We start from the raw sequence: 25,352 nt of genomic DNA, 5'->3' as shown, positions 1-25,352 counted from the left end.
TGCAGTGCAGGAAAGGTTTCCAGCATCGTACCTCTTTTGTGAATATAGTCACCAGGTTCTTTATCTTCTTGGTGGCTGTTCAACTTCTGTTTAAGAAACTTCGTTGATGGCCTCCTAACATCATCATCAGTATAATCAGATAGTTCAGAAGATGCAATGGAGACTTGGCTATGTTGCATATGCTGATGAACATATATCCCCTTTGCTTCAGATCGATAGTCTACAATGAAACAAAACTTTGTCGAATTTTTAACTGTTCATTGAGAACTAGTTGAAATTTTCAAAAGAACTCTAGGTTTTTATCAAAAATCATGAAAAATAATAGAAACATACATTTTAATCTTTAAACAAATTATTCTGTATCTGAAGCAAATGCCATGTTTGTGAATAAGATTTTGACACTTTATGGTTACCTAAGTCTTTAGACACACAAGGCTCTCTTGGATATAGTTGGCCCCTTCTTTTTACAATACCAACTTTCTGTGTATTCAATCAATCAAATTGTCTCAAGCATCTTACTTCTTAAGCTGAACAAAGATGTACTGTTCTGTCTCAAGTGTTCTAGTTTTCTAGCTCAGTATACTTCAAAATCCCTAAATCCCCTTGCATCTGCTAACTGTACTTACTCAAAATATATTTCTTACTAACCAGAATACCATTTTTAATCCAGACTTAACCAATTGGTTTCAAACAAAGGAGCTATCAGATTTTACATATCACCATCTGGGTGTGAGTTTCATAAGGAACACTGGTGCTGTTACGTCTTCAAATATGTGAAAAAACTAACTGTTAGGGCACACTATTCTATAGCATCATCTGCACTGGTATACAGTAGCATGCTGGGTAGTTGTACAGTTTTGCTCATCATTGTTTATTTCTAACATCGGAGTAGCTAGAATATGTCTAAACATCTATATATATTATCTTCCCATCCTAATAACTGCCATGCAAATAAATGTAAGCAATATCTGAATCAATGGGTGAACATCCTTTGTGTGTAGATATTTAAGTTAAGACCAGTTATACTTCATGATTACCTAACCTCTCCTGAGTTGCATTCCTACCACAGGTTGTATTTGCACTCTGGAATCAAGCAACTGTAGAAACCTCATGACCGAATGGGAACACTAGCAAATATTTTATTCAAAAATATAGAGGAAGAGAATGGGTATTGAAACTTTCCCAATAACCTTTCCAATACAAAAGTAATATATACCTATGATCCTTCCTGTCTGAACCCCACTGAGCTGATGTCCTATCCTTCCATCAGTTGCCCCATCTCGTCAAGTCCACATCCCTTCCAACAGATGTTGCTACTTAATGGGTACCACCATTTTGAAAAATCCAGTTTCTGTGGAGTTCATCATGCACTCAGTGAGTATCTGCTATGCTATTACTCATGAACTTTACAAGTTGTGTAGAATATGCTGAGCTTTTTTACTTCTTATTGATGTAATTATAGAATCTAACTTTACATGCTTTTACATTAACTCTTGTTTCTGTACGAGGGCACCAATTAATAACAATGTGGTAGAGTGAACAGTTAGTATTGATTAGTTTCTCTGTGTAACATAAAAATGTAGAAGGGCCCCTTTCCTTTATTATATTTTTAAATAAAATTACTGGTAGTAGTGTTAATTATGAGTTTACATGTTAAAATAGGTAACAGTATATCTATTTTAATGATGATACTGTATTTTGTGATGTTACTTCAATACTTTGGTGTTTCTAAAAATAGTCTGTAACTCACAGAAAATGAATTAGCATCTTCCTATACCTTGGAGTGTCTAGTAGACTTAGTAACAGCCCCACTGCATCCTAGATCCTGCTTGGTTCAATACTTAACCTCAGGTGTGAAAGGTAGAAATATATTGCACTTATCCTAGGATACAGATCTGAACTACACATCCTCAAACCTTTCAATCTCTAACGCCCCACACACAGGACATTGCTCATACTAATTACAAGCTTGATCACAAACAACATGGACAACATGTTTGGTCACCCCTGGATACAAATATAGTTGGTCTTAAACCTCGCATCTCTAGTGTATGTGGCACCAGTTTCATTTTATTCACATAATTTTAGACCTGAAAGACCTAGGATGCATGAATGTATAAAAAAGTGAATGTTTTTAATAAACCTCACCAGTTTAATGCAGGCTGTGTTGTCCTGCATTGAACTTCCTGTGCTGCAAGCTGCAATGCATACACTCCCATTTTTGCTAACATTCTAATAAGGACAACATCTGTCTGATGACATGGTCAACATAGAGGCTAAGAGAAGGATGTACATTGAGCTCAACTCCCTTCTTCTCCACCTGATCAGGATAAATTTACATTGTCCAATAAGATTACCATTTTAAAACCCAGTAAAAACTGTCATAGACTACACAATTTTCACAGACTGGGAGCACTCACATATACAATACCAACAAACGAAAAATAACGTTTTGGGGACTCATTTATTTCATGAACTTGTAGAAGCAAAAATATGAAACATTTTCATGTATGTATTCTGCCTTCTGCACAAGAGAATAAATGATTCTAAAGTTATCATCTCCAGAAGCATGTCTCTCAGTAGAAGCACACTGTGCGAGGGATTGGAGAATCTGGTTCTTTGTTAGAAATCTGTGATCATCACAGGCATCAGTAATGGATAGAAAGTGTAGTGATATGTAAGTTGATACTGCAATGAGGCTTGCCTCAGGTACTAGCTATAAATTGCCGGGGTAAGGATTGACTGCCTGAGAACCGATGAAATTGCAGCATTTTCAGTAGGGCACAGCTGTTTTATCATGGTTGTTATAGACCTTCTGCTCCAACAATCCAAGGCTTCTTTTTCTGTTTCTCAATGATTAATTTAAAACTTTTAGGGTCGGGTGAAAACTTCCACTCTGTCTGCAGAGTTTGCGGAGTTTTGCCCATTCCACATTAACCTTGGAGCATGGAGTTCTGGCCAAAATGGTGGTCTCATGGTGGAGTGTCTTCTCATGTGTGGCTCACCAACGTTAAGTTGGCGAGTGCGAGTGACAGCTGGCATCCCCTAGCAAGTGTATCAGGCACAAGAACTCCTCCTGGCGATATTTCTCAGCGTGGGCGGCTGTAGCAGGTCATGACTGTTCACATTGAGAAACTGCTGCTCAAGTAGAACATCTACTCAAGCAGCAGAAAGAAACAGCGCCCACTACTACTTTTATTGCCCTGATACCATAGAAGAGAAGGTGTACCTGAATTGGAAGGATGCCTCTGGGTTGGTGAATGGTCAGGTGCAGAGGCGAAGTTCGTTTGACAAATAGTGTTCTTATATTTTCGCTATTCCCGGCAAGTACCTTGAATTGGTTTACCCCTTTGAACACCCTGAAGAACCAGGATTGACAGACACTGAGAATCAGAGGGATGAAAGAAGCAGATAACTTGATTACAAATTTGCATGAGGATGCAAGTCAGGAAACAAACTGGAAAGATTGTACTTTGCTCTGCACCACAGAGCCCATTTGGACTATTCTGTTGTCCTGTCAGTAGGTCTTCTCATGGTAGAGCTAGTGGGGAAGGGGGGAGGAGTAACGATTTTAGCTGCAGTTACTCTTTTGGGGAATGTTTTTAAGAAAATTCTTGGTGTTCTGTATTATCAATTGCTTACATATGATTTTAAGGGTGGGTGCTTGTCTTAATTAATTATGACAATGACATTTTCTTCCGCTCTAATATTAATGTTGTTTTAGAACTCGAGAAAGAGCTTAAGGGTTTCATTGACATAAAGGACACAGAGATTTATAACATGTACCTTAGATGCTAAAGAGGTTTGCGGTTTGACCAACAACAGAGAAGAGGGTATGAACCACTTTCTTTATGGCACTTATGGGGAAGCATTGATGTCCTCCACTTATCGGTCATGGCACCATCAACCTTTTTTGGGAGTGGCCACTGTGGTACTATCACTCATATTTTAATTTCATAAAATCATATTCACTGTTTTGACTATTTTCACATTCTTTTGTCAGGTTTGAGTGATCATGATCCTCTTACTGTAAACCTGAAAAAGTTTCAAGTGGGAGTCAAACCATATTTACTCATACAGGGGATAAGTGTGGGAAGCCGAAATGGGGCAGTGTGAACACCTAAAGGCTGTAAACTAATTTAGTTAGGTCACATGCTAGTTTAGTAGCTACTTTACTGGATGACACGGTGGATGGGAAGACTGTCTTAGCTGCATTTGGAATGTTAGCTAATTATATTCAAAATGCTCTGACAAGATCCCCATGAAATATCAGTCAAAAATTAAAGAGTGGTTTGATGTAACCTGCAGTAAAGCATTGAAAAAGGCTCTAAGGAAAAGGCATAGGGATAGAGCTTTGGTTAAGAAGTCCAGGATTGAATACAAACTTCTGCTGGATAAAAGGAAAAGTAGTATCAAAGACAATGCTTGGGAAGCTCTTCTCATAGCAAGAACATATTCTGATAGCACTGCCTATTGGAAGGTGGTCATTGACCCATATTTTAATGATGATGCTTAACCAACTGTGAATATTGTAATCATGGCGGAGGAATGGGTTAGGCACTTCTAGTCTATTTATTCAGTGTGCGCAGAGGAAAAGAGGGAGAAAATGATTGATCTTGAGTATAAGTCAGAGATATGTACAGCGATTCCTACTGAGTTTAGCTTAACTAAAGTGGCTGGTGGAATAAGGGCCAACCGGAAAAGGAAAACCTTAGGTCCAGATGGCATTCCATTGGATGCCTTCATTGAGAACACTGATGTCTAGGCCCCACTGGTGACTAATGTTCCTAAAGCACTAACTGTCCATGGCACTCCTACTGACCTGGTTGCAGTCAATTATAGTGCCAATCTTTAAAAAGAGGAATACATCTGATCCAGGTTGTTATAGACATATTTGATTGCTGGATCCAACCCTTAAAGTAGCTGGAAGGGTTGTTTTGGCCAGGCTGGAAAAATGGGCAGAGGAAAATGAATTATCAGTGGTGTACAGTATGGGTTTTGCAAAGAACTTGGCACGGTGGAGCAACGTCTGAACTTGAACCTCCTTACAAATAAATATACTGTAGTCAAAAGGGGGACCATGCACATGGCATTTAAGGACTTTTCCTTCATATTTGATAGTTTAAACTATTCAATCGTGTGAGGACTTAGGTCATGTGTGTTGATAGGCCGCTTATTGACTTTTTACGTCAATTGTATAATGACACAAAGACCAAAGTACATTTAGTACACACCAGGAGAGTGTACGGATTTGTTTGAGGTCAATAAAGGAGTAAGTAAGGGTGTATTTTAGCACAATTTCTGTTCACATTGTATATCAATAATTTGGAAAGGTTTTTATTGGAAAGAGCGTGGGATATGCCACAATGAGGATCTCGCCCACTACCGATACTGCTGTATGCAGATGATGCTGTCTTGATGGCTCAGACAGGAAATGCCCTTTAGTGCCTAATTATTTTTCCCATTTTATGAATAATTTAAGTATGGCAGTAAATAGCAGGAAATAATTTACAATGTGCATTGGACCGGGAAGGAATAAGACAGGCGCACATTTCTTGAAGAGCAATAAGATGTCATCTACAAATGTGTTCTCTTATCTAGGTTTGTTATTCAGTGGCCAAAATACGTGGGGTTGTATTACAGAAGTGCCCGAGCGCCGAACTGGTGTTTGTGCCCACTATGCATGTCCCCGTGTCACTTTGGTATTACAGAAGGTGCAAAAAATGTTTGTAATACACATAGCCCTGGCGCACATATAGCGCCAGCGCTATCACTGGAGGGCGTTCCCTCATTTGCATGGGGCTGTGCCCCTTGGAAATGAGGGAATCTCTTTGCCTCTTCGCCCGTGTGATATTACCAACATGAGTGCAGAGGCAAACATGCCTTCCGAAGGCGTACTGAAAGTGCGCCAGATAAAGGTGGCGCACTTTAAGTGTGCCTTTTGAAGGAAGCCCTCTGGAGGGATGAAAAGGGGACCCATGGACCCCCCAAATATCCCCTTGCAGGCGGATGCAGTGACTTGCTGCACCTGCCTGCAAGCGGATCTCTAATCCCTCTGAATAGTGCAGATGAGCTGCCGCCTGCACAGAGAAACAGGAGCAGCTTTTAAACAGCTGCTTGTATTTCTCTTGAATGCGCTGCCATAGGGGCAGCACGAGTTAGCGGCTGTCCTAAAGGCAGTGCAGTCTGGGTAATAAGGTGCACTTTCCTGGTTTGCACCCAGAGCACCAGCTTTAAGGTGTGCTGTGGCGCAAACCAGGAAATTGCACCCTCTATGTAATGCGGGTCCTGGAAACCTCTTATCGGAAAATAGAAGGTTGTACTTTGACAAAGCTATTTCTGCAGTGTTTAGACTTGTTTCAAGATGGGCACCAAACCTCTAAAAGAAATGAATAATTTATATAAAAGCAAATGTGTAGCATGGGCAATGTATGGGGCGTGCATCTTGGGGTTCTCTAATGCGGATTTGTTTCAGCAAGCTGATAATCTGTGCCTAAAAAGGATGCTTTCAATCCCCTCCAGTTGCTTTAATTATATCTGTCATGCAGACCTTGGTGTACCATTCACAGAAGACAAAACCCATGCTGCCCCAACTTATTGTGGAAAGCTGATGGACAAAAGAGGCCGCTTCCTTAAATAGAAAGATTATAGATGACTGGCTCTGGAAAAACGCTGCACATTCCTTGGCTGAATTATATTGAGGCTTTATGTGAGAGTAGTGATTCATCTACCTTCTAAGAACATCAAGAATCGCAGAGGAGAATAAATAAACAAGCATTTGCAATGCAGTGGGTCTCGCATTTACTCGAGTTAGAGCTATTAGCGTTGTAAATTCCTAGCTGGACTTTTCTTGCCCCATAAATTAAAAATGAAAGGTAAAACAGTTGACATAAGCGAGCTGATTCAAACTGCCAGGGCTGCCATGAGCATGAGCGGGAAGGAGAGACACAAAAGGAAAAGGAGGTTTGCGCACAGTCAGATGTACTGGGCAAAAGTGCAATTATCCATGTAACAGGGTCAGTGTCCAAGGCCGTACAAAACTGTCCCAACAAGAGACAAACGTAAAGCATTTACCAATAATAACAAAGGATTTTTTGAAAGGCAAGCCCATGAACGAGTGAAAGTGTAGTGGGCGTGGTTAAAATCCCACAGATGATTATAACGGGCCAGAGGCTTGCTCGCTCAACCTAAAAAGATTTTTCCTCCAGGATTATTAAAATGAGAATTGGAGAGAGGGAAGTAAGGGAATTTATCAAGGTGACCGTGATATCGCATACCCCTTTGATAACACTGCTTGGTCTATAACCTTATGTTAATGCGATACAGAATAAACAACATATATTTTTATTGTCTAGATTAGGTTAAGTACTATCCACTATTTACAGCCTTTAAACAAAAGGAATAGGAATAGTAGGCAGTTACCACCGTGGCCATGTGATAATTTCTCGGAGCAAACTACTTTCCATCTAACCTTTTTTTGAGATTTTTATGTAGCATCGAGAGAAAAGTACGTTCTAGCGGGCTTTGATGTATCTTCAGCAACTTAATTACTGTTTTACTTTCTCGTTGATTGTGAATTTTTTGGTGCAAGTCCAAACAATTAGAAAGAGGGGCATTGTATTTTAGATTGGAATTGTTGTTGCTTTAAATATGTATTTATGGTGGATATGTATGAATTTGGGGAGGGGGGGTCTATGTTTTCTGATGTTTTATTGAAATATTTATGTCTGGATGCAGGATGGTGGAACATAGACTGTGTGGCCGGGTAAATAGGACTACCTTTTATGTCATTGTTACGTGGGTATTTTAAAGTTTTATAAAATATGATGTTGCTGTGTAACTTATATGGCTAAATTTGCCAAATAAAGTTTACTTGATTGACTCACAAGTGTGAGAATGGGAGGAGATGAATAGGTGCTAGGATTATAATGGGCATAAATAATGCAAGGATATGAAATATAACTTTGATTGGCACCAAGCAAACAGCAAATTTCAGCATGACAGTGCCGATCTGATTGCATGGGAAACTGTGGCAACTCCAGTAGTGCTATCACCAGATGTCCAGAAAAAAGTGTGATTACCTGCTTCAAGAAAAGATGTGGTAGCAGGAAGAACAAGGCCACGGGTATTCTCCTACTACATTGTGAGGCCCAACTTTGTTTCAGGTAAATTAGCTAAGTGTTATTGAACTAAAAATAGGGGACAAGAAACTTTATTGAATGAATGTAAAAAAGGGACTCTAGCCCCGAATATTTAATGCCACATGAAATAATGAAGTAGTGGTCAGCCGATGTAGTAGTAGACGATGATCTAAAAATACATACAGGTTAAATCTGGCTGTTCCACCATCACTATAGTTCACAAAGAAGTGCAGTGGCTCCTCAGTGACTTGGATACACTCAAATTGAACACGACAGAAAGTAATTTAGTGTGTATCATGGTAAATGGGGTAAAAACACCTCCACCAACATTCAGCGCCCGTGTTTTCTACAGAGCACCATAAACAATTCACTGGCACGTTGGTAGAAACTCTATGGCCAGTCAGATCTGCGGATTAGGATATGGTAAATAGATTGCACCCATTTAATACCTCTTGTTCCACACTTTTCTGTCTAGATTGAGGTTTAGCGTGCGGAGTAAGTATTTACAACACTGAATTCCACATGTTTTGCATTTTTAATCAGCTGCTATCCCCTGAATACATTTTTTTTTTCTTGGTGAAATTTACCAGCAATAACCTACAGATGTGCAGTAATGTGCTATCTATTCCACAAAATCTCTGTGAGTGAAAACGTGTACGGTGCAATAATTGGCACCTACTACAAGTTTTCCTCTAACAATGGTAACCAACATGCAGATTGTGATGCTTTCCACACCAAGACCTGCACGTCCTGTACCCACCTGTTCAATGTCGGCAGGTTTGATCTGACACAATTTAAGGGGGGGGGATGCATTGGTACAGTCTTTATCACACCCGGAAATTACTGGGCGTGGAAAAAGCTGCACCTCTTGCAGTTGTAATCCCTGCACAAATAGTGGTTTGAAAAGGGATCGCAAAATAAGGCACTCGCAATTGAGGCCTAATAATTCATAAAACCTGCAATCTCGAGACAAAACAAACACCTGATATTCACCAAGCCTCTGACACAGCCAGTTAAAGCCGTACACCAATGGCTCAATGGATTCATTCAGGTATGATTTAAAGCACAGATGCCCACCCCACCTTCAGCAGTAAGAGGTGCATTTGACCTGGGACTGAAACAGTTTAGATAACCCTCCTTCACTGGTATCAATGATGTAAATACAACTAGGGACCCCAGTTGATCGTATTTATACTTGCATTAAAGCTGGCTCGTCTGATCCATAAATTAACCCGATTTCTGCACTCTCCATGCTCACCATATCAGGGCACTTAAACTAAATATAGTACATTTACGAACGGATACGAGATGGGGCCCCGCCCACTCTCTATTCTGTGGCTGTGCCTAAACCACAGACCCTCAAAACCAGAGTAGAGCCGGGATTCAGATTAATCATGTTAAGTAAAATTTCCACCAAATTGAGTATGCTAATTGATGGTATCATTTTGCCACAACCTGATATGCACATCGGTCATCATATGGTTTAACCATTCAAAATTTTAGCCCACTTCTGGCTATAAAATAAATTGGAGTAAATCACAACTACTGATCCTTTCCACAAACTACCCACACTTGTTCAAAAATGTACCTGTGCAGGCACAAATAATAGATCATGTGAAGTGTTTGGTTGATTCCATTAATATAGGTAAAGAACAGATAAAACTAACATCAGTAGGATATGGTAAGCCACAGAAAATAATTAACAACTTCTAGAGTAACCTGCCAATATGTTTCACTTTACTGTAGTGGGGATAAGCGTGTGGTTTTAGAAACTAGTTTATTCTAAGTAGCACAACATGGAAAATCAGTGAAGAGGTTTGGCTCAAGAGTGATCCAAAGTCAGATGATTTTTTTATCTCCATCAAATGAGCAGAATCTTATTTATGAGAATAACAATAAATAAAGTGAGTTTAAAAGCAGAAAAATGTCGAGTGATGCACGATAGAAGCTACAGACCACAAAGTGGTATCTGCAGATACCTGATTGTTCTACATAGGAGTGTGCAACACCCGCACAATGCTTCTGATTCTCCAGTGTTTAATTATTCAGAAAGCGCTATGGGTAATGTGAGGATTTGTGCTTACTCTTGCAGGACCTTGAAGAAGGAAAACACCAGTAAAAGCAATGTGTTACAGGGTGTCTGCAACACGCAGAGGAAAAGATACACTGTAGTACGGATCATTCCCAGAGCTCTCAATTACTAAGGGAGTTGTTTTGGTATCAGCAGTGCTTCATTTGTAAAAGAAAATAAGTGCCAGGGCCCTCATAAGGAAGCCACCGCCGCTTGCACTACCCATTGCACTGCCAGCACTGCCAATGACAGTACCAACAGAATTACTAACCATCATACTCATACAAGTGCCACAGTTCAGACTATTCCAGGCCCCCAAAGCTATATGAATGACTTGGCCGCAGGTATTTGTCATATTTAATGCATGTTGAAATAATAAAGAATTGTTACTGTGCTCATCTCTAAATTTGACAAAAAGCGCCACCATATGGCAGACTGCCATAAGTGCCAGTGTTGACAATTAAGTCCCGGTGCAGAGCACCATAAACCACCAGCTCAAATTAAGCACTGCGTATCAGTATTTTAATGTAGATGGTATAGGATTTTTGCATTTTGCTGTCACCACAGGAACTTCCCAGCCACCCCTGGCTTTAAACCAATGGTTGCTTCACAGTGATGGTCTTCAATGTCCCAAGAACCTCGTGCTCTCCTAGTTTGATGAAAAGAGGTCAAAGATCATAAAAGTGGCTATCAGATTTCCTCTATTTGCCTTCTTTGTATCTCGCTGTCCTCTGAGTTTCACATCTTCAATTTGTCCTCAATGGACGGGTTTACCTTCAGGCCCATAATCCCAACTGAGAGAAATCAGTCTGCAGATTCTTCATGAGCTAACTCACATCTCAATGACAATTGTGAATGTGTGCTTACTGTCTCTCCTCAGGACCGATTCTGGGAAGGAAGCATCCCACTTGGGATCACTACAGAGAGGTGGTGCAGCCCCCACACTGGCAGTGCTGCTTATCACCTAGAATCTCTGGTGGCTTTGCTGGATAAATTAGTCCTGTGTGACAACTGTCCTGAACTAGGCTCACTTACGCTGTTCACTCGGGGATCAAGCTCACAACTGAGTCTACCTGTGACCAGATCTACAAAGCCATATATCTCACTCATGCAATCATACTCTTCCTGCAACATTGCTTTATGGTCTCTGTATATGTAGAGCTACAAGACACCCTAAATTTGCCCAGGCCTCTCAGACAAATGAGTGAATGGCTGAAGCATTTGTTTAGGATCCAACCACAGCAGAAGGCTATTAGATCTGGCAGCTCCTGTTGTGGTTTCCCCGTACTTTTTCGCTTCTGACCCCCTGTTTTTGGATCCTGTGCTGTAATTTGCCTTTGCTGTTTTTGATACTCTGGGCATTTTACCACTGCTAACCAGTGGTAAAGTACAAGTGCTCTCTGTCTAAAAGATATTGATAAGTTTCCCTGATTGGCACATTTGATTTAATGGTATGTTCCTAGCAAAGCACACTATGGGGCATAATTATACTCTGTTTGCACAGAATTAGCGCCATTTGTTTTTACCCTAATTCGGTGTAAAACTAACTCCATAGTTATACTCTGCCGCTAGACCTATCGAACTCCAAATTTATGGAGTTAAAGTCATTTTTTGGACATGGAAACCTACCTTCCCTTACTGAGATGCAAGGTAGGCGTTCCCATGCAAAAACTGACTCTATGGCCTTAACGCCATATTTATATTCCCGTGCAAAAATGGTGCACGGGAGGGAGAAGGGATCAAAAAATGATGCAAAGCTTGCTTTGTCCCATTTTTTAACACCTGGGTCAGGGCAGGCGTTAGGGGACCTGTGGGCCTATTTCCATGGTGTTCCACCATGGAATAAGCCCAGAGGTGCCGTCCCCAGGCCCCAGGGACACCCCCACCCACACCAGAAGGACAGCGGAGGATGGGGGACCCCATCCCAGGTAAGTATTTTATTTTATTTTTTAAAGTGTTACAGGGGAACCTGAAATGGGCCTCCATACATGGCAGAGGGTGCAATGGCCATGCCCAGGGGACCCTGGTCCCCTGTGCTAGCCATTGGGTGGTGGGCATGACTCCTGTCTTTTTGTCGCCCCAAGTGGGAAGGGTATGTCCAGACGTGGGTCCCGGGCTCACTGTTCCACTGGTTTCAAACTAGCCTGGCTGATAAAGGGTGATGCCCTGAAACCAGTCCCAAGATGCATGTTTTTGGTCCCAGGAAAACCTGCCCTGGCAGTATGGGCTGGACTGTTCCCAAGGGGAAAAGGGTCAAGACTGATTTCTATATGGCTGGGTCCAAGTTGGGGTGGCATGGTGAGCAAAAGAATTGATGGATTAAACCTGAATCTGTGACTGGGGGTGAATGTTTGATTGGTTCCCCATTCCGTCCATCGTTTGTGTTTGTTTGTTTTTGTCACCATAAGTGAGAACCTGGCCTGGCAGTTCGGGCTGGACTGTTTCCCATTGGGAACAGGGTCAAGACTGATTTGCATACAGCTGGGTCCAAACTGGGGTGGCATGGTAAGCAAAAGAATTAATGGATTAAACCCAGATCTGTAACTGGGGGCGTATGTTTTATTACTTTCGCATTCTGTCCATCATTTGTGTTTGTTTGCTTTTGTTGCTATAAGTGCGCTGGGTATGCCCAGACATGGGTCCCGGTCTCACTCTGCTAATGGATTCAAGGTATCCTGGCTGATGAAGGGCGATACTCTGAAACCGTTCCAAGGATGCTATTTTTCGGTCCAGGGAAATCCTACCCTGGCAGTTTGGGCTGGACTGATCCAATAGGGGACAGGGTCAAGACTGATTTGCATATGGCTGGGTCCAAACTGGGGAGCCATGGTGAGCAAAATAAATGATGGATTAACCCCAGATCTGTGACTAGGGGTGAAGGTTTAATTGGTTCCACATTCCGTCCATCATTTGTGTTTGTCTGCTTTTGTCTCCATAAGTGCGCCGGGTATGCCCAGATGTGGATCCCGGGCTCACTGTTCCACTGGATTCAACCTAGCTTGGCTAATGAAGGGTGGTAGTCTGAAACTGGTCCCAGATTGTTTGTTTCTGGTTCAGGGAAGACCTGGCCTGGCAGTTTGGGCTGGACTGTTCCCATGGTTATTAGGGCAAGACTGATTTGCATATGGCAGGGTCCAAACTGGGGTAGCATAGTGAGCAAAAGAATTGATGGATTAAACCCAAATCTGTGAGTGGGGGTGAATGTTTGATTAGTTCCACATTCTGCCCATCATTTGTGTTTGTTTGCTTTTGACGTCATAAGTGCCCCAGATATGCCCAGACGTGTATCCCGGCCTCACCGTGCCACTGGATTCAAGCTAGCCTGGCTGATGAAGGGTGATATCCTGAAACCAATCCCAGAATGCATGTTTCTGGTCTAGGGAGGACCTGGCTTGACAGATTGGGCTCGATTGTTCCCATGGGGAGTGGGTCAAGACTGATTCTCATATGATTGGGTCTAAACTGGGGTCGCATGGAGGGCAAATTAAATAATGGATTATTCCCAGATCTGTGATTGGGGGTGAATGTTTGATTGGTTCTGCATTCCGTCCATCATTCGTGTTTGTTTGCTTTTGTTGCAATAAGTGCACCGGGTATGTCCAGATGTGGGTCCCGGGCTCACTGTGCCACTGGATTCAAGCTAGCCTGGCTGATTAAGGGTGATATCCTGAAACCAGTCCCAGGATGCTTGGTTCTGGTCCAGGGAAGACCTGGCTTGGCAGTTAGGGCTGGACTGTTCCCAGAACAGGGTCAAGACTGATTTGCTTCTGGGTGGGTCCAAACTGGGGTGGCATGGTGAGCAAAAGAATTGGTGTATCCAGATCTGTGACCATGGGGATAGCCTTTAAAAATCTTTTAAGTGCAGTTTCCTACTGGAAGCAGATGGAGATATAGAGTTTGGGGTCTCTGAGCTCACAATTTAAAAATACATAGGGGCATATTTATACTGTATTTGCGCCAGATTTGTGTCATTTTTTTTTTTACGCAAATCCAGCGAAAACTTAACTCCATATTTATATTTTGACATGTCTAGCTCCAAAATATTGGTTAAAGTTATTTTTTGTCTGCAGAAAACTACCTTGCGTCAATGAGATGCAAGGGAGGCGTTCTCGGGCAAAAAATGACTCAAAGGCCCTTATTTTTCCTCCCATGCAAAAATCACGCACGGGAGGAGGAGGGCCTTAAAAAATGGCGCTAAGCCTGCTTAGCACCATTATTTAACGCCTGGGTCTGGGCAGGCGTTAGGGGACTTGTGAGTCTTTTCCCATGGTCAGAGCCCACAGGTGTCCTTCCCTGCCCCCAAAGACACCCCCACCCACCCGCCCCCACACCTGGAGGACACCTAAGGATGGGGGGACCCATCCTAGGAAAGTCCAGGTAAGTATTTTATTTTTTTTGCACAGTGCCACAGGGGGGGGCTAACTTGGGACCCCCTACATGGCACGGTGCCCAATGGCCATGCCCAGGGGACTTAAGTCCCCTGGGCATGGCCACTGGGCTGGGGGACATTGGTGTCATTTTTTTTACTCTAACCTGACTAGCGCCATTCTTTCATGCACAACCTCCAGTTTCCCCTACGCCTCCCCCACCCGGTTAGTGTAAATAATTTTGACGCTAACTGGGCCTCAACCCTGGCTAGCGTCATAGCTTAAATATGACACCCGGTTGGAGTCCAGGAATGGCGCTAGCCGGCGGTATACTTTTTGATGCAAACCTGCGCTAACGCAGGTTTGCGTCAAAAAGTATAAATTAGGGTCATAATTTGGTAACATTGGATTTTAGATTGCCGGTTTGAAAATGACACTCATACAAAGTGGGAATTTTCTTTCTTAACCATTCTGTGCCTCTGTTTTACTGCTGAATACACGTCTGGGTCTGACTGACAGTTGGGCTGTTTGCGAATTCACTGTAGACAGTGACACAAAGGGAGCTGAGGTGTGTCCTGCATATCCTGATGAGTCTTCCTGAGCTAGAGTGGGACACCTGCACTTGAAAGGGCTGTGTCTACCCTTACACAGTACAGTCTCCAACCCCCTAGAGTGAGTCAGGGGCAAGGCAAGGAAGAGGCCGGGTCTTGTGCACTACAAAGACTTTCCTTTGAAGTTTGCCTACTTCAAAGGCAGAAATGAAAGTACTGGACTGCTAACCCCACAACTTTAGATTACGTCTGGTTCAAAAGGAACCTCTGCCAAGGAGAAGAGCATGATGCTTGAGGAGGACCTGTCACTCTGTCTGTTGCTTTGCTGTGCTGGCCTGCTGCGACTGCCTTAAGAGGGAAAAGGCTGGACTTTGCTTTCTGAAAAACTGCTTGTGAAGTTTCTCCAAGGTCTTGGACTGAGCTTCCCCCTGTTCAGAAGTCTCAGGGCCATCAAAGACTTCATCTGCCAGCACCTGAGCTCTCTTGCTGAGATCCCTACCCTGCCAAGTGGTGCCACATCCAGTCCTTGGGCCGTTGAAAGGAGATGCTGGTGAACCCAAGATGAAACTCCATGCACTAGAGTCGAGCAGCAGAAAAATCAACGCAGCGCTTGCACCACAACTGAAAAATTGATGCAGCACCAGTAAAATCGATGCATCGCCAGCTCAGCCTGTATTCATCACTGCCATGCATCCGGATTTCCACACATTATCCCTGGGCGTTAAAATCTTCAACATCACTGCACAGACCTAAGGCAGCTTGTCTGGAAACCGACGCATTACCCAGTGGAGAAAGAATCGTCGCACAACCTCACTTGCAAGTAAGGAATCAACACATTGCTTGCTTTTAGGTTACACGCTCACCCGTGAGGCTTTATTTTTTATTCATACCAGGTACTTTGTGCTAAAATAATGCATCCCTTAATTTCAATGGATTAAGACTCTTTTTACTTGAAGTGGTGGCCGGGTGGCCGATGGAGTGAGTCGCGGAACCTCGAAGTTCCCCTGCTGCTGTAAGGTCCTCCACGGGGACCCCAACCGACACATAAACACTGCGAGGCTCCCAGGAGGAGAAAAACAGAAGTGGAGAGGACCGTTGTGGGGCCATGAAAAGCAGCCTGCGGACGGCCCAGAACACAGCGAGGGCCACGTCCTGTCGGCTCCCAGGGAGATGGGGAGCAGATAGCAAGCATCAGCGGAGCACGTAGAGTGTGCCAGGGACCGGTGCCTCGCGTGAAGAGGTATCGGCTGTGCTGGAGGCACCAGTCACCAGAGCATAGGTGAGGAGCAAGCGTTGGCCTTGGAGGCGGGAGCCCGTGACAGAAGAGACAGGGGCTCTCGCGCACTGGAGTGTGGGCAAACGACAGATGAGGAGTGGTGGCGGTGCCCTCCCCCCTCGCTGAACACTGCCTGAACGGGGCTCCCTGCCCCCACCCCCCCAACAAAGACAAATAAAAAAGATAGGGGATCTGGCAACGAAGGAAGCTGGTGGCCCATCCACAGACTGCAAGAAAACCGGGCGCCCTGTAGACTGTTGGGGTGAAGGTGTCACACTACGTGGAAGGTGGTTTATCCCCCCCCACACCCCAGCCAGAAAGAGACTTAAATGCTGAAAGGGGGAGAGGAGTGAAAAGAAGGGAGACGGGGAGGCCCGGCTAGCCATTGGGCATTGGGGACCGCTGGGAGAACTAGCCGGCTCTGGTGTCCCGACTGCCAGGCGCCTGGGGAATCACCCTAGACTTCTCGAGGTGAAACGCGGGACGTGTGAGACCTCCCGCTGAGGAAGGCCTGTGCTCTCTGGGTCACAGACCTGCAGATAAAGATAGAAGTGCACATGGAACCCATAAAGGCAGGAAAGGACATTCGTCAAGCGAGGAGAAGAGGCCACGCTGCAGCAGTAGGGCCACTGGTGTAAATAGACGTGGACACCTTGAGAGAGCAGAAGAGTGCACCATTTCTCGCACAACGTGAATCACAGAACCCCATAGCTATGGGAAAAGTTAATAAAAAACAAGACACGACGGCGGAAGTCCGGATGACTGGACCCCTGGGGTCTGAACTGGAAGCACGTCGTCCACCCGCATTCGGAGAACATGCACCCTACTCCCACGCTTCAAGATGTGATGCAGGCAATTTGAGCCTCTTGGGAAGCTTTGGAGCAGAAGATAGACGTTATGAGCACGGACCTGGGACTTCTACGCGATGATCATAGACGGCTGGCGGAAAGGGTGGCCGCAACAGAAAGGTAGCTATCGGAGACGACTCCGGTGGTAACTGACGCCAGTAACAGGCTAAATGACGTAGAACGGCAACTGAAAGTAATGGAGGCTAGAGCAGAAGACGCTGAAAACAGAGCTTGCCACAATAACATCCGAGTAGTAGGCCTCCTGGAGAAGATAGAGAAAAATGATCTGGCGGTCTATCTGGGAACATGGATTGCTCAGGAGTTAGTCCCAGAGGGTCTTTACCCATTTTTTGCTTTTGAAAGGGCATAACGGGTACCAGCCAGAGCTCCCCCTTTGGGGGCTCCACCACGTACGATAGTGGCAAAACTACTACACTTTAGAGATCGTGACCTTACCCTGCAGCACGCCCGCCAAAACTAAAATCTAGTGACTGAAAACCACAAAGTGCTAAAATTCCCTGACTTTTCTAAAGAAGAACAATGACAACAGGTAGCCTTCGGCTCGGTGACAAAGAAGTTACGAGACCTGGGAATGGAATATATTATGCAGTTTCCAGCCTGACTCCGAGTGATCACCCTGACAGGAGTACAGTTCTTCCTCACTCCATAGGAGGCTTGGTCCTGGGCGGAATACCAGCCTGGACCGGGCCCTAGTGGGTAACAGCACACTGGGCAGAGGAAACGCCGTGCACGATACCAGAGGAGGGGAAGATCTGTGGTGAGGGGATCCCCCACAGCAGAAGAGGTGCAGTAGGAAAAACTGAAAGAGGTTAAAGAAGTGACTTCCATCAGTGGTAAGACATCTGGAGAACGAGTACTGCTACCGCCAAACACTATCGCAAGCTCAGACTCGGACAATAACTCGAATATATCAGTCCCCTCTAGCAAGGATTTACCAGTGGCTACCCCCACTCAGCTGATGATCTGATATAATATGAAAAACTGGCTATGAGTGATAATAAAATACCGGTTAGCGGGACATGCATTCGTCAGGCATCCCCCTGGAGAGCTGGGCGCAGACTTTTCTAATGTCTCATACATGTCCCCTTGATGGAGGGCTACAGGATGCCGCCAGCAAAATGATGACTGAAGCCGGGTGGGTGCTGGGCTTCCTGAGGGCCAACCACAGCCTGATTACCTCCCTGGAAAGTGTTATACTGAAATAGAACTGTTGCTTACTCTGATGTTTGGATGGGGGAATGTTTCTTCTTGTCCTGGGGAATGGGAGTTGGGTTGTTAGTTACTCAGATTTAGTTGGGGAATGTTGGGATTTACCACTGGTGTGGAAAAGGTTGACAATACATGCTGGGCTGTGGTGGGGAATGCTGCGTTATCTCCTATGGAGTGCAGAGAAGAACGTCCACTTCCTGATCCAAATTACATACCCCTCATGGAGCACAAAAAAAGTTATAAGATAATCTCCTGGAATGTCAGGGGTATTCATACATTAGCTAAGCGATATAGGTTTTTTACATACTTACAGAGATGGGGAGTGGATACTGCATTCCTGCAAGAAACACACATGACTGCCAAAGAGGGAGTGGCCTTGCAGAGACGATGGCGAGGGAAACTATATTCCACTACATACTCGGATTATGCGCGGGGAGTACTGATATGGGTCAGGGCGAGCCTGCCTTTTTCGCTAGTGCGCACAGAGGTGGACCCTGAGGGGAGATATGTGGCAGTGATGGGTAGGCTAGATGGACAGGACATCTGACTGATTAACATTTATAGCCTCACTATACACAGTCACTCTTCTTCGACCTATTGTCAACACGATTACTGCATGTATTAATGAGTAGGGTAGTGTTGGGGGTGATTTTAACTGTGTACTGGACCCCGAGATGGATCGGTCTCACCCCCCCTTGCTAGATTCACTTGCGCCAAGGGCAGCGAAGGCGCTGATGTAGTGGCAGGAACACTGGGGGCTCCGGGATAGCTGGCGTACTCTCAATCCCATAGAAAGGGACTATTCCTTCTTTTCAAGGATGCATGAGCTGCATGTCTGATTAGATTTTTTTCTATTCTCCCTGGCAATTCACAGGTGGCGGGTATTGAATACCTCACTTGCACACTATCAGATCATAAAGCAGTGTTGCTTAGATTGTCCTAGGGGACACCGCTCACACAGATACCGGGCCGGCAGCTGAGTCCGGAGGTACTGGAGGACCCACCCACTGCGGGAAAAGACATGACAGCAAATAGTGCATTATTTTGCCAAAAATGAGGGCTCGGCCTCGGACTCTCGAGTAGAGTGGGAAACGTTCAAGGTGGTGACTAGAGGACATTGTATTTCGGAGAGTGTTGGTGTTCGCTCCACCTTGCTAAAGGACATTTTGAGATTCAGAAATTAAACTGCGCTCTTTAAAGTCGGATAGACCGGGCCACCCAGAATTAGAGCCGCAGCTGCCGGAGGTCCGGAAGCAAGTGGAGGAGCTCATAGAGCGGCTCTGTTCATTTGATTATAAGGCTTATACTGCACGGATGCATGACAAAGGCGATTGGGCAGGAAAACGTTTGGCTTGGCTTGTGAACGTGGTGCGGAGGGGCTCCCTAATAGTGAAAATAAATTTGAGCCCTGGGACACCTCTGGAAACTTAAGAGGAAATAAATACCTACTTTTCTGCTTTTTATCAAACCTTATACCACAGCAGACCCTTAGCTGACTCCACTCAACGAACTAGATTTTTGCACGATATCGCTGTTCCTCGTCTGAGCTGTGACAAGACAAGGCAGAAGCACTGGGGGAAGGAATAACTTTGTCTGAAGTACTGGGGGCCATTAAAAGAATGGCCTGAGGCAAAGTTCCAGGATTGGATGGCCTGCTGATCGAATTTTATAGTACTTACTCAACAGAGCTGGCCCCAAGACTCGTGAAGATGTTTAACGAGGCGTATACACTAGGTCATCTGCCACCAATTAGCAGAGAGACAGTGATCATCCTGTTAATTAAGCCAAGGAAGGAGACTTAAGAGGTGGGAGCGTATCAGCCGCTTTCCTTTCTGAATGTTGATTATAAGATCTTGAGTGGTATTTTAGCTTCCCTTTATGTCCAAATTAATTCACCCTGATCAATCAGGTTTTATTCTCAAACGCAGCACGGCAGCTAACATTAGACAGCTTATGGCTGTACTGGCTTACACCTCGTATGACCGAACAACTGCTGCTATATTATCTATAGATATTGAAAAGGCATTTGATAGCCTCAAGTGGGACTATCTCTATGAAGTCATGTCCCATATGGGGCTCGGACAGAGATTTGTGGCCTGGGCGAAGCTCTTATATACTAGGCCTACGGCCAGGGTGCAGACGGGGCAGACTATCTCAGAAGGCTTGGAGGTACGAGGCAGGGATGCCCACTATCCCTCTTGCTTTTCGCTATCTCCATGGAGCCTTTGGCAGTGTTCGCCAGGTCGGGAACTTACTTTGAGGGACTCACAGCAGGGGAAGGCGTGCAACGCATTGCATTATACGCTAACGATCTGTTCCTATTTTTACGAGACACGGGGAGGTATCTGCAGAGGGCACAGTCCCTGTTAGACTACTTTGCAGAGGTTTCAGGGCTTAAGGTGAATTGGTCCAAAACAAAATTGTTCCTTATTGAGGAAACTGGGACCCCGGTTGACTTGCTCAGTGACTTGGAGGTGGAGCCCCATTGCTTACCATACTTGGGGGTCAAAATATATCAAACTCCTCGAGATATGTTTGAGGGTAAATACAGGCTAGGCCTCTGAAACCTGAAGACATCTATAGCCTTTTAGCAGATGCTGCCCATTTCAGTGATGGGCACAATCGCTCTCTTGAAAATGGTGACACTACCGCGATAACTATACCTATTCGGAACGCTCCCTCTGTGGGTGACCCAATATTATTTTAAAGAACTAACCTCACTTAGTACGGCATTTGTATGGGACACGGGGCGGCGGCGAGTGACATATACTACGCTCCAGCGTACGGCAGGGGGGGGGCTGGCGACACCGGACTTCGAACTGTATTATCTGGCAGTGCAATTGCAGTGGCTTGCCAGATGGATGGCAAGTAGGCGGCAACAGGATGGGCCCATACATGGGTTTACACCAACAAATTGTGTGCTACTTGGATTGATCCTGTGAGCTGAGGCCCCTGCCGGAGTGGACCTGCAGGCCTTTAAGACCATGCAGAAATGCTGGAGAGCAGTCATGTAAAAATTGGTTATTTAATTGCCATACTCCCCAGAACTCCCCCTCTCTGTCATGCCGCTACTGAGGGGGGGATAGAATTGGCACGGCATGGCGACATGGACTGCAGCAGGCATAACTAAACTAGGTGACTTATTCCGAGATGGGATCCTGACCCCCTCTGAGACGTTCAGCACAGAATTTAGGGGGTGATTCTCACCCTGGCGGGCGGCGGAGGCCGCCCGCCAGAGTTCCCCCCTCCAAAATACCGCTCCGCTGAGGGTATTTTGGCTTTTGCACTGGGCTGGCGGGCGACCGCCAAAAGGCCGCCCGCCAGCCCAGTGCAAAACACCCTTCCCACGAGGACGCCGGCTCAGAATTGAGCCGGCGGAGTGGGAAGGTGCGACGGGTGCAGTGGCACCCGTCGCGTATTTCAGTGTCTGCAAAGCAGACACTGAAATACAAAGTGGGGCCCTCTTACGGGGGCCCCTGCAGTGCCCATGCCATTGGCATGGGCACTGCAGGGGCCCCCAGGGGCCCCACGACACCCCATACCGCCATCCTGTTCCTGGCGGGCGAACCGCCATGGAGGATTCATTTGGGCAGCGGAAAACCGGCGGGAGACCGCCGGTTTTCCGCATCTGACCGCGGCCAAACCGCCGCGGTCAGAATGCCCTGCGGGGCACCGCCAGCCTGTTGGCCCCCTTAGTCTTCTGGGAGGTCAATTTTTTAACCACGGGGCAGCACTGACAACCATACATAGGCACTGGGGAATGGGGGATGCAGAACCGCGTACTCACACATGCTGTTCTTATGTTCTACAAGCAACAGGGACAGTGAAAGCGATTACTTGCCTATATCGACATTTACAAACGGAGACTCTCAGGACCATAGATGGAATACGGACCAAGTGGGAGACAGACTTGGGCGCCTCTATATCAGAGACCGATCGGGAGGGCATTTTGGATAGAATACCCAGAACCACCAAAAACACTAGGTTTAGGCTCATCAATTTCTATATCCTACACAGAGCATATTTATACCCAGAAAGGATTAATAGATATTTTAACACACAAGAAGCATGCTATCGCTGCAGAGAGATGGGGGCGTCCTTCATACACATTCTGCAGACATGCCCGGTTCCAACCCAATACTGGATGCAGGTTGTACACTGATCCCATTCACACCAGGCCATTGCTTACTACATTGGTATCCACACACTGCTAAGAAGAAAACCACCAGCGGATTTCAGGATCTGGGTCTATTGTTAGCCAAGTGGGAAATACGAGAAAATGGAAAAACCTCAAAGGCCCTTCCTTACCGTCCTGGGTAAAGGAACTGGAGAAATGGGGAGAATGTAGAGAGGCATACGAGGGGATAGGAACAATGGAAAATGCACGAGCCTGGGAACTACTAGTCATGGCCCTGAAAACCCCCCAGGAGGATTAAAGAAAGAGAAGAGAGGCCTACAGGGACATAGGGGGTCATTCCGACCCTGGCGGGAACCGCCAAAAGACCGTACCGCGGTCAAATGACCTTGGCGGTCATTCTGACTTTCCCGCTGGGCCAGCGGACGACCGCCAGAAGGCCGCCCGCCGGCCCAGCGGGAAAGCCCCTTCAACAATGAAGCCGGCTCCGAATGGAGCCGGCGGAGTTGAAGGGGTGCAACGGGTGCAGTGGCACCCGTCGCGATTTTCAGTGTCTGCACAGCAGACACTGAAAATCTTTATGGGGCCCTGTTAGTGGGCCCCTGCACTGCCCATGCCTGTGGCATGGGCAGTGCAGGGGCCCCCAGGGGCCCCACGACACCCGTTCCTGCCATCCTGTTCATGGCGGTATTTACCGCCAGGACCAGGATGGCGGGAAGGGGGTCGGAATCCCCATGGTGGTGCTGCAAGCAGCGCCGCCATGGCGGATTCCTTGGGCTAGGGATAAACCGGCGGGAAACCGCCGGTTGCCCTTTTCTGACTGCGGCTTTACCGCCGCGGTCAGAATGGCCCTGGAAGCACCGCCAGCCTGTTGGCGGTGCTTCCGCGGTCCCCGGCCCTGGCGGTCATGGACCGCCAGGGTCGGAATGACCCCCATAATGAGAAAGTCATGAAAAACAGCAGATACACAACAGCTAAGCTGCTCACCCACATGGGCTCAAAGAACACACTAGACATACTGCCACACCACACCAGCGGGAGGAGGGAGGGGGGGGAGGACTAGTCATTATACTCCAAGCAGTAGGCAGACATGGATGCAAACATGGATTTTGAAACTACAGATTTTGCAAATGTGCGTGCATAATACTGAAATCTTGTGCTATAATGGAAGTTTACGGATGTAGATTGTATTATTAGGATCAGGGGGAAATTGCAGACTGTTTGAATGATGTTATGCAAAATCCAATAAAATGTGTTTAAAAAAAGACTCTTTTTACTTTAAAAATTCATAAGATTTCTTGTGCATGTTGGATTTTTGTAATTTTGTTCTTGTTTGATTTAGATAAATATTGGCTATTCTTCTAAGCTAGTGTGGAGTCCTTTTGTGGTGTTTTCACTGTGTTACTGTGTGTGTTTGTGCAAATACTTTACACATTGCCGCTGAGATAAGCTTGACTGCTTGTGCCAAGCTACCATGGGGGTGATCAGGGGTTATCTGAGCTGTGTATCTCCCTTGCCCTGACTAGAGTGAGGGTCCCTACTTGGACAGGGTGTAAACTGACTGCCATAGAGAAACCCCATTTCTAACATAGGCCCTATCCACTACTCTGAAATTTTAGGGCCCAAGATGAAACATTCCTGATTATCAAAGGCATGTATGATGGCCCAAATCATGGCTTTATCCGCCCATCATCCTCTACCAGGTTTCAACTTTCCATAAATCCAATATTCCTGCAGATTACAATTTTTATCTCAAAGGATCCCATTTTCCGTTCATCTCTAAAAAGGTTTAACCCACTTTTTAGGGTCGAGCCTGCGTTGCATGCGCTCGCGCATGCGTATCGCAGCGAGACGCTTTTGTATTTAGAAAAGGGCTCGGAGCCCTGTCAACTTCACGTCAGTGTTTTTTATTGGTTCGTGGGCTTGCCTAATAAAATCTGCTTGCTTTCATTAGTCGAAGGCACGCATAAGTCATGCCTTTTCCGGTGGCTAGCCCTCCTCGGGCGCACCGTCCAAGTACAGAAAACATGCGAGGCTCGCTGTTTTCCATCGGGCTCGTGGACTTCTTTTTCTCTAATTTACGAGCGCGATCTCGCTTGGCAGAAGTTGAACGCTTTACATAGTTAATTTCACTTTTTCGGGTTATGTATATAAATGCACTTTTGCCCGATAGGTGAAAAGTCGGGTTAGGAGTTTACAACGCGATCAGCTCTAACATGAGCAAACGCGAGACCCGTTGCATTGTAAATGCTTGTTATAAGAGCAGTGAATCCTAATATACTAGTCTTTTCTTTGAGTATAGAGTACTTGTCAGCACCATTGAGAGTCTCAGACAATATTCTTTATGGGTTTCTCCCTAATATGAGACCCATTCGCACCAGCCTCCTGCCCACTGCCACATTCTCTCACTAGTGGTATCCTCCAACTTGTCCCATTGGCAACCCCCAGGGTTGAGCAAATTGGTATGTAAGCCACCCTTTTATGTTTTTGGGACCAATCATCAACACTTAGCTGAACTAGCTAATTCACTTTGAAGTGGTGCATGTGCTTCCTTGAACATGACCAGTCCTTGGGGCCTGGCAAAGGAGGGTGCCTTACTGGTGTCAATTAGCAAGCATATCTGGTGTGAACTTTGACTAATATTTCTTGATCCTGCTATGCCAAGAAGGGTTTTTTAGAGAAAAAAAAACATTGCCAGTCTTTGGTGACACTTATTGTAGAAACTGTCTAATG

General features: G+C 45.5%; 1 protein-coding gene across 1 annotated transcript in view; it reads right to left on the bottom strand.

The window, feature by feature from the left end:
* The window catches only part of SPMAP2L (sperm microtubule associated protein 2 like), a 500,125-nt gene that overhangs the window by 376,792 nt on the left and 97,981 nt on the right, over window positions 1-25,352 (bottom strand). The window contains exon 4 of the mRNA XM_069233742.1: window positions 32-220. Coding sequence (XP_069089843.1) covers window positions 32-220 — 189 coding nt within the window. The remainder of the gene's footprint in view (window positions 1-31; window positions 221-25,352) is intronic.

Source organism: Pleurodeles waltl, chromosome 1_2, assembly GCF_031143425.1.
Source record: "Pleurodeles waltl isolate 20211129_DDA chromosome 1_2, aPleWal1.hap1.20221129, whole genome shotgun sequence".
NCBI lineage: Eukaryota > Metazoa > Chordata > Amphibia > Caudata > Salamandridae > Pleurodeles > Pleurodeles waltl.
This window is presented reverse-complemented; position numbering and strand designations above follow the sequence as displayed.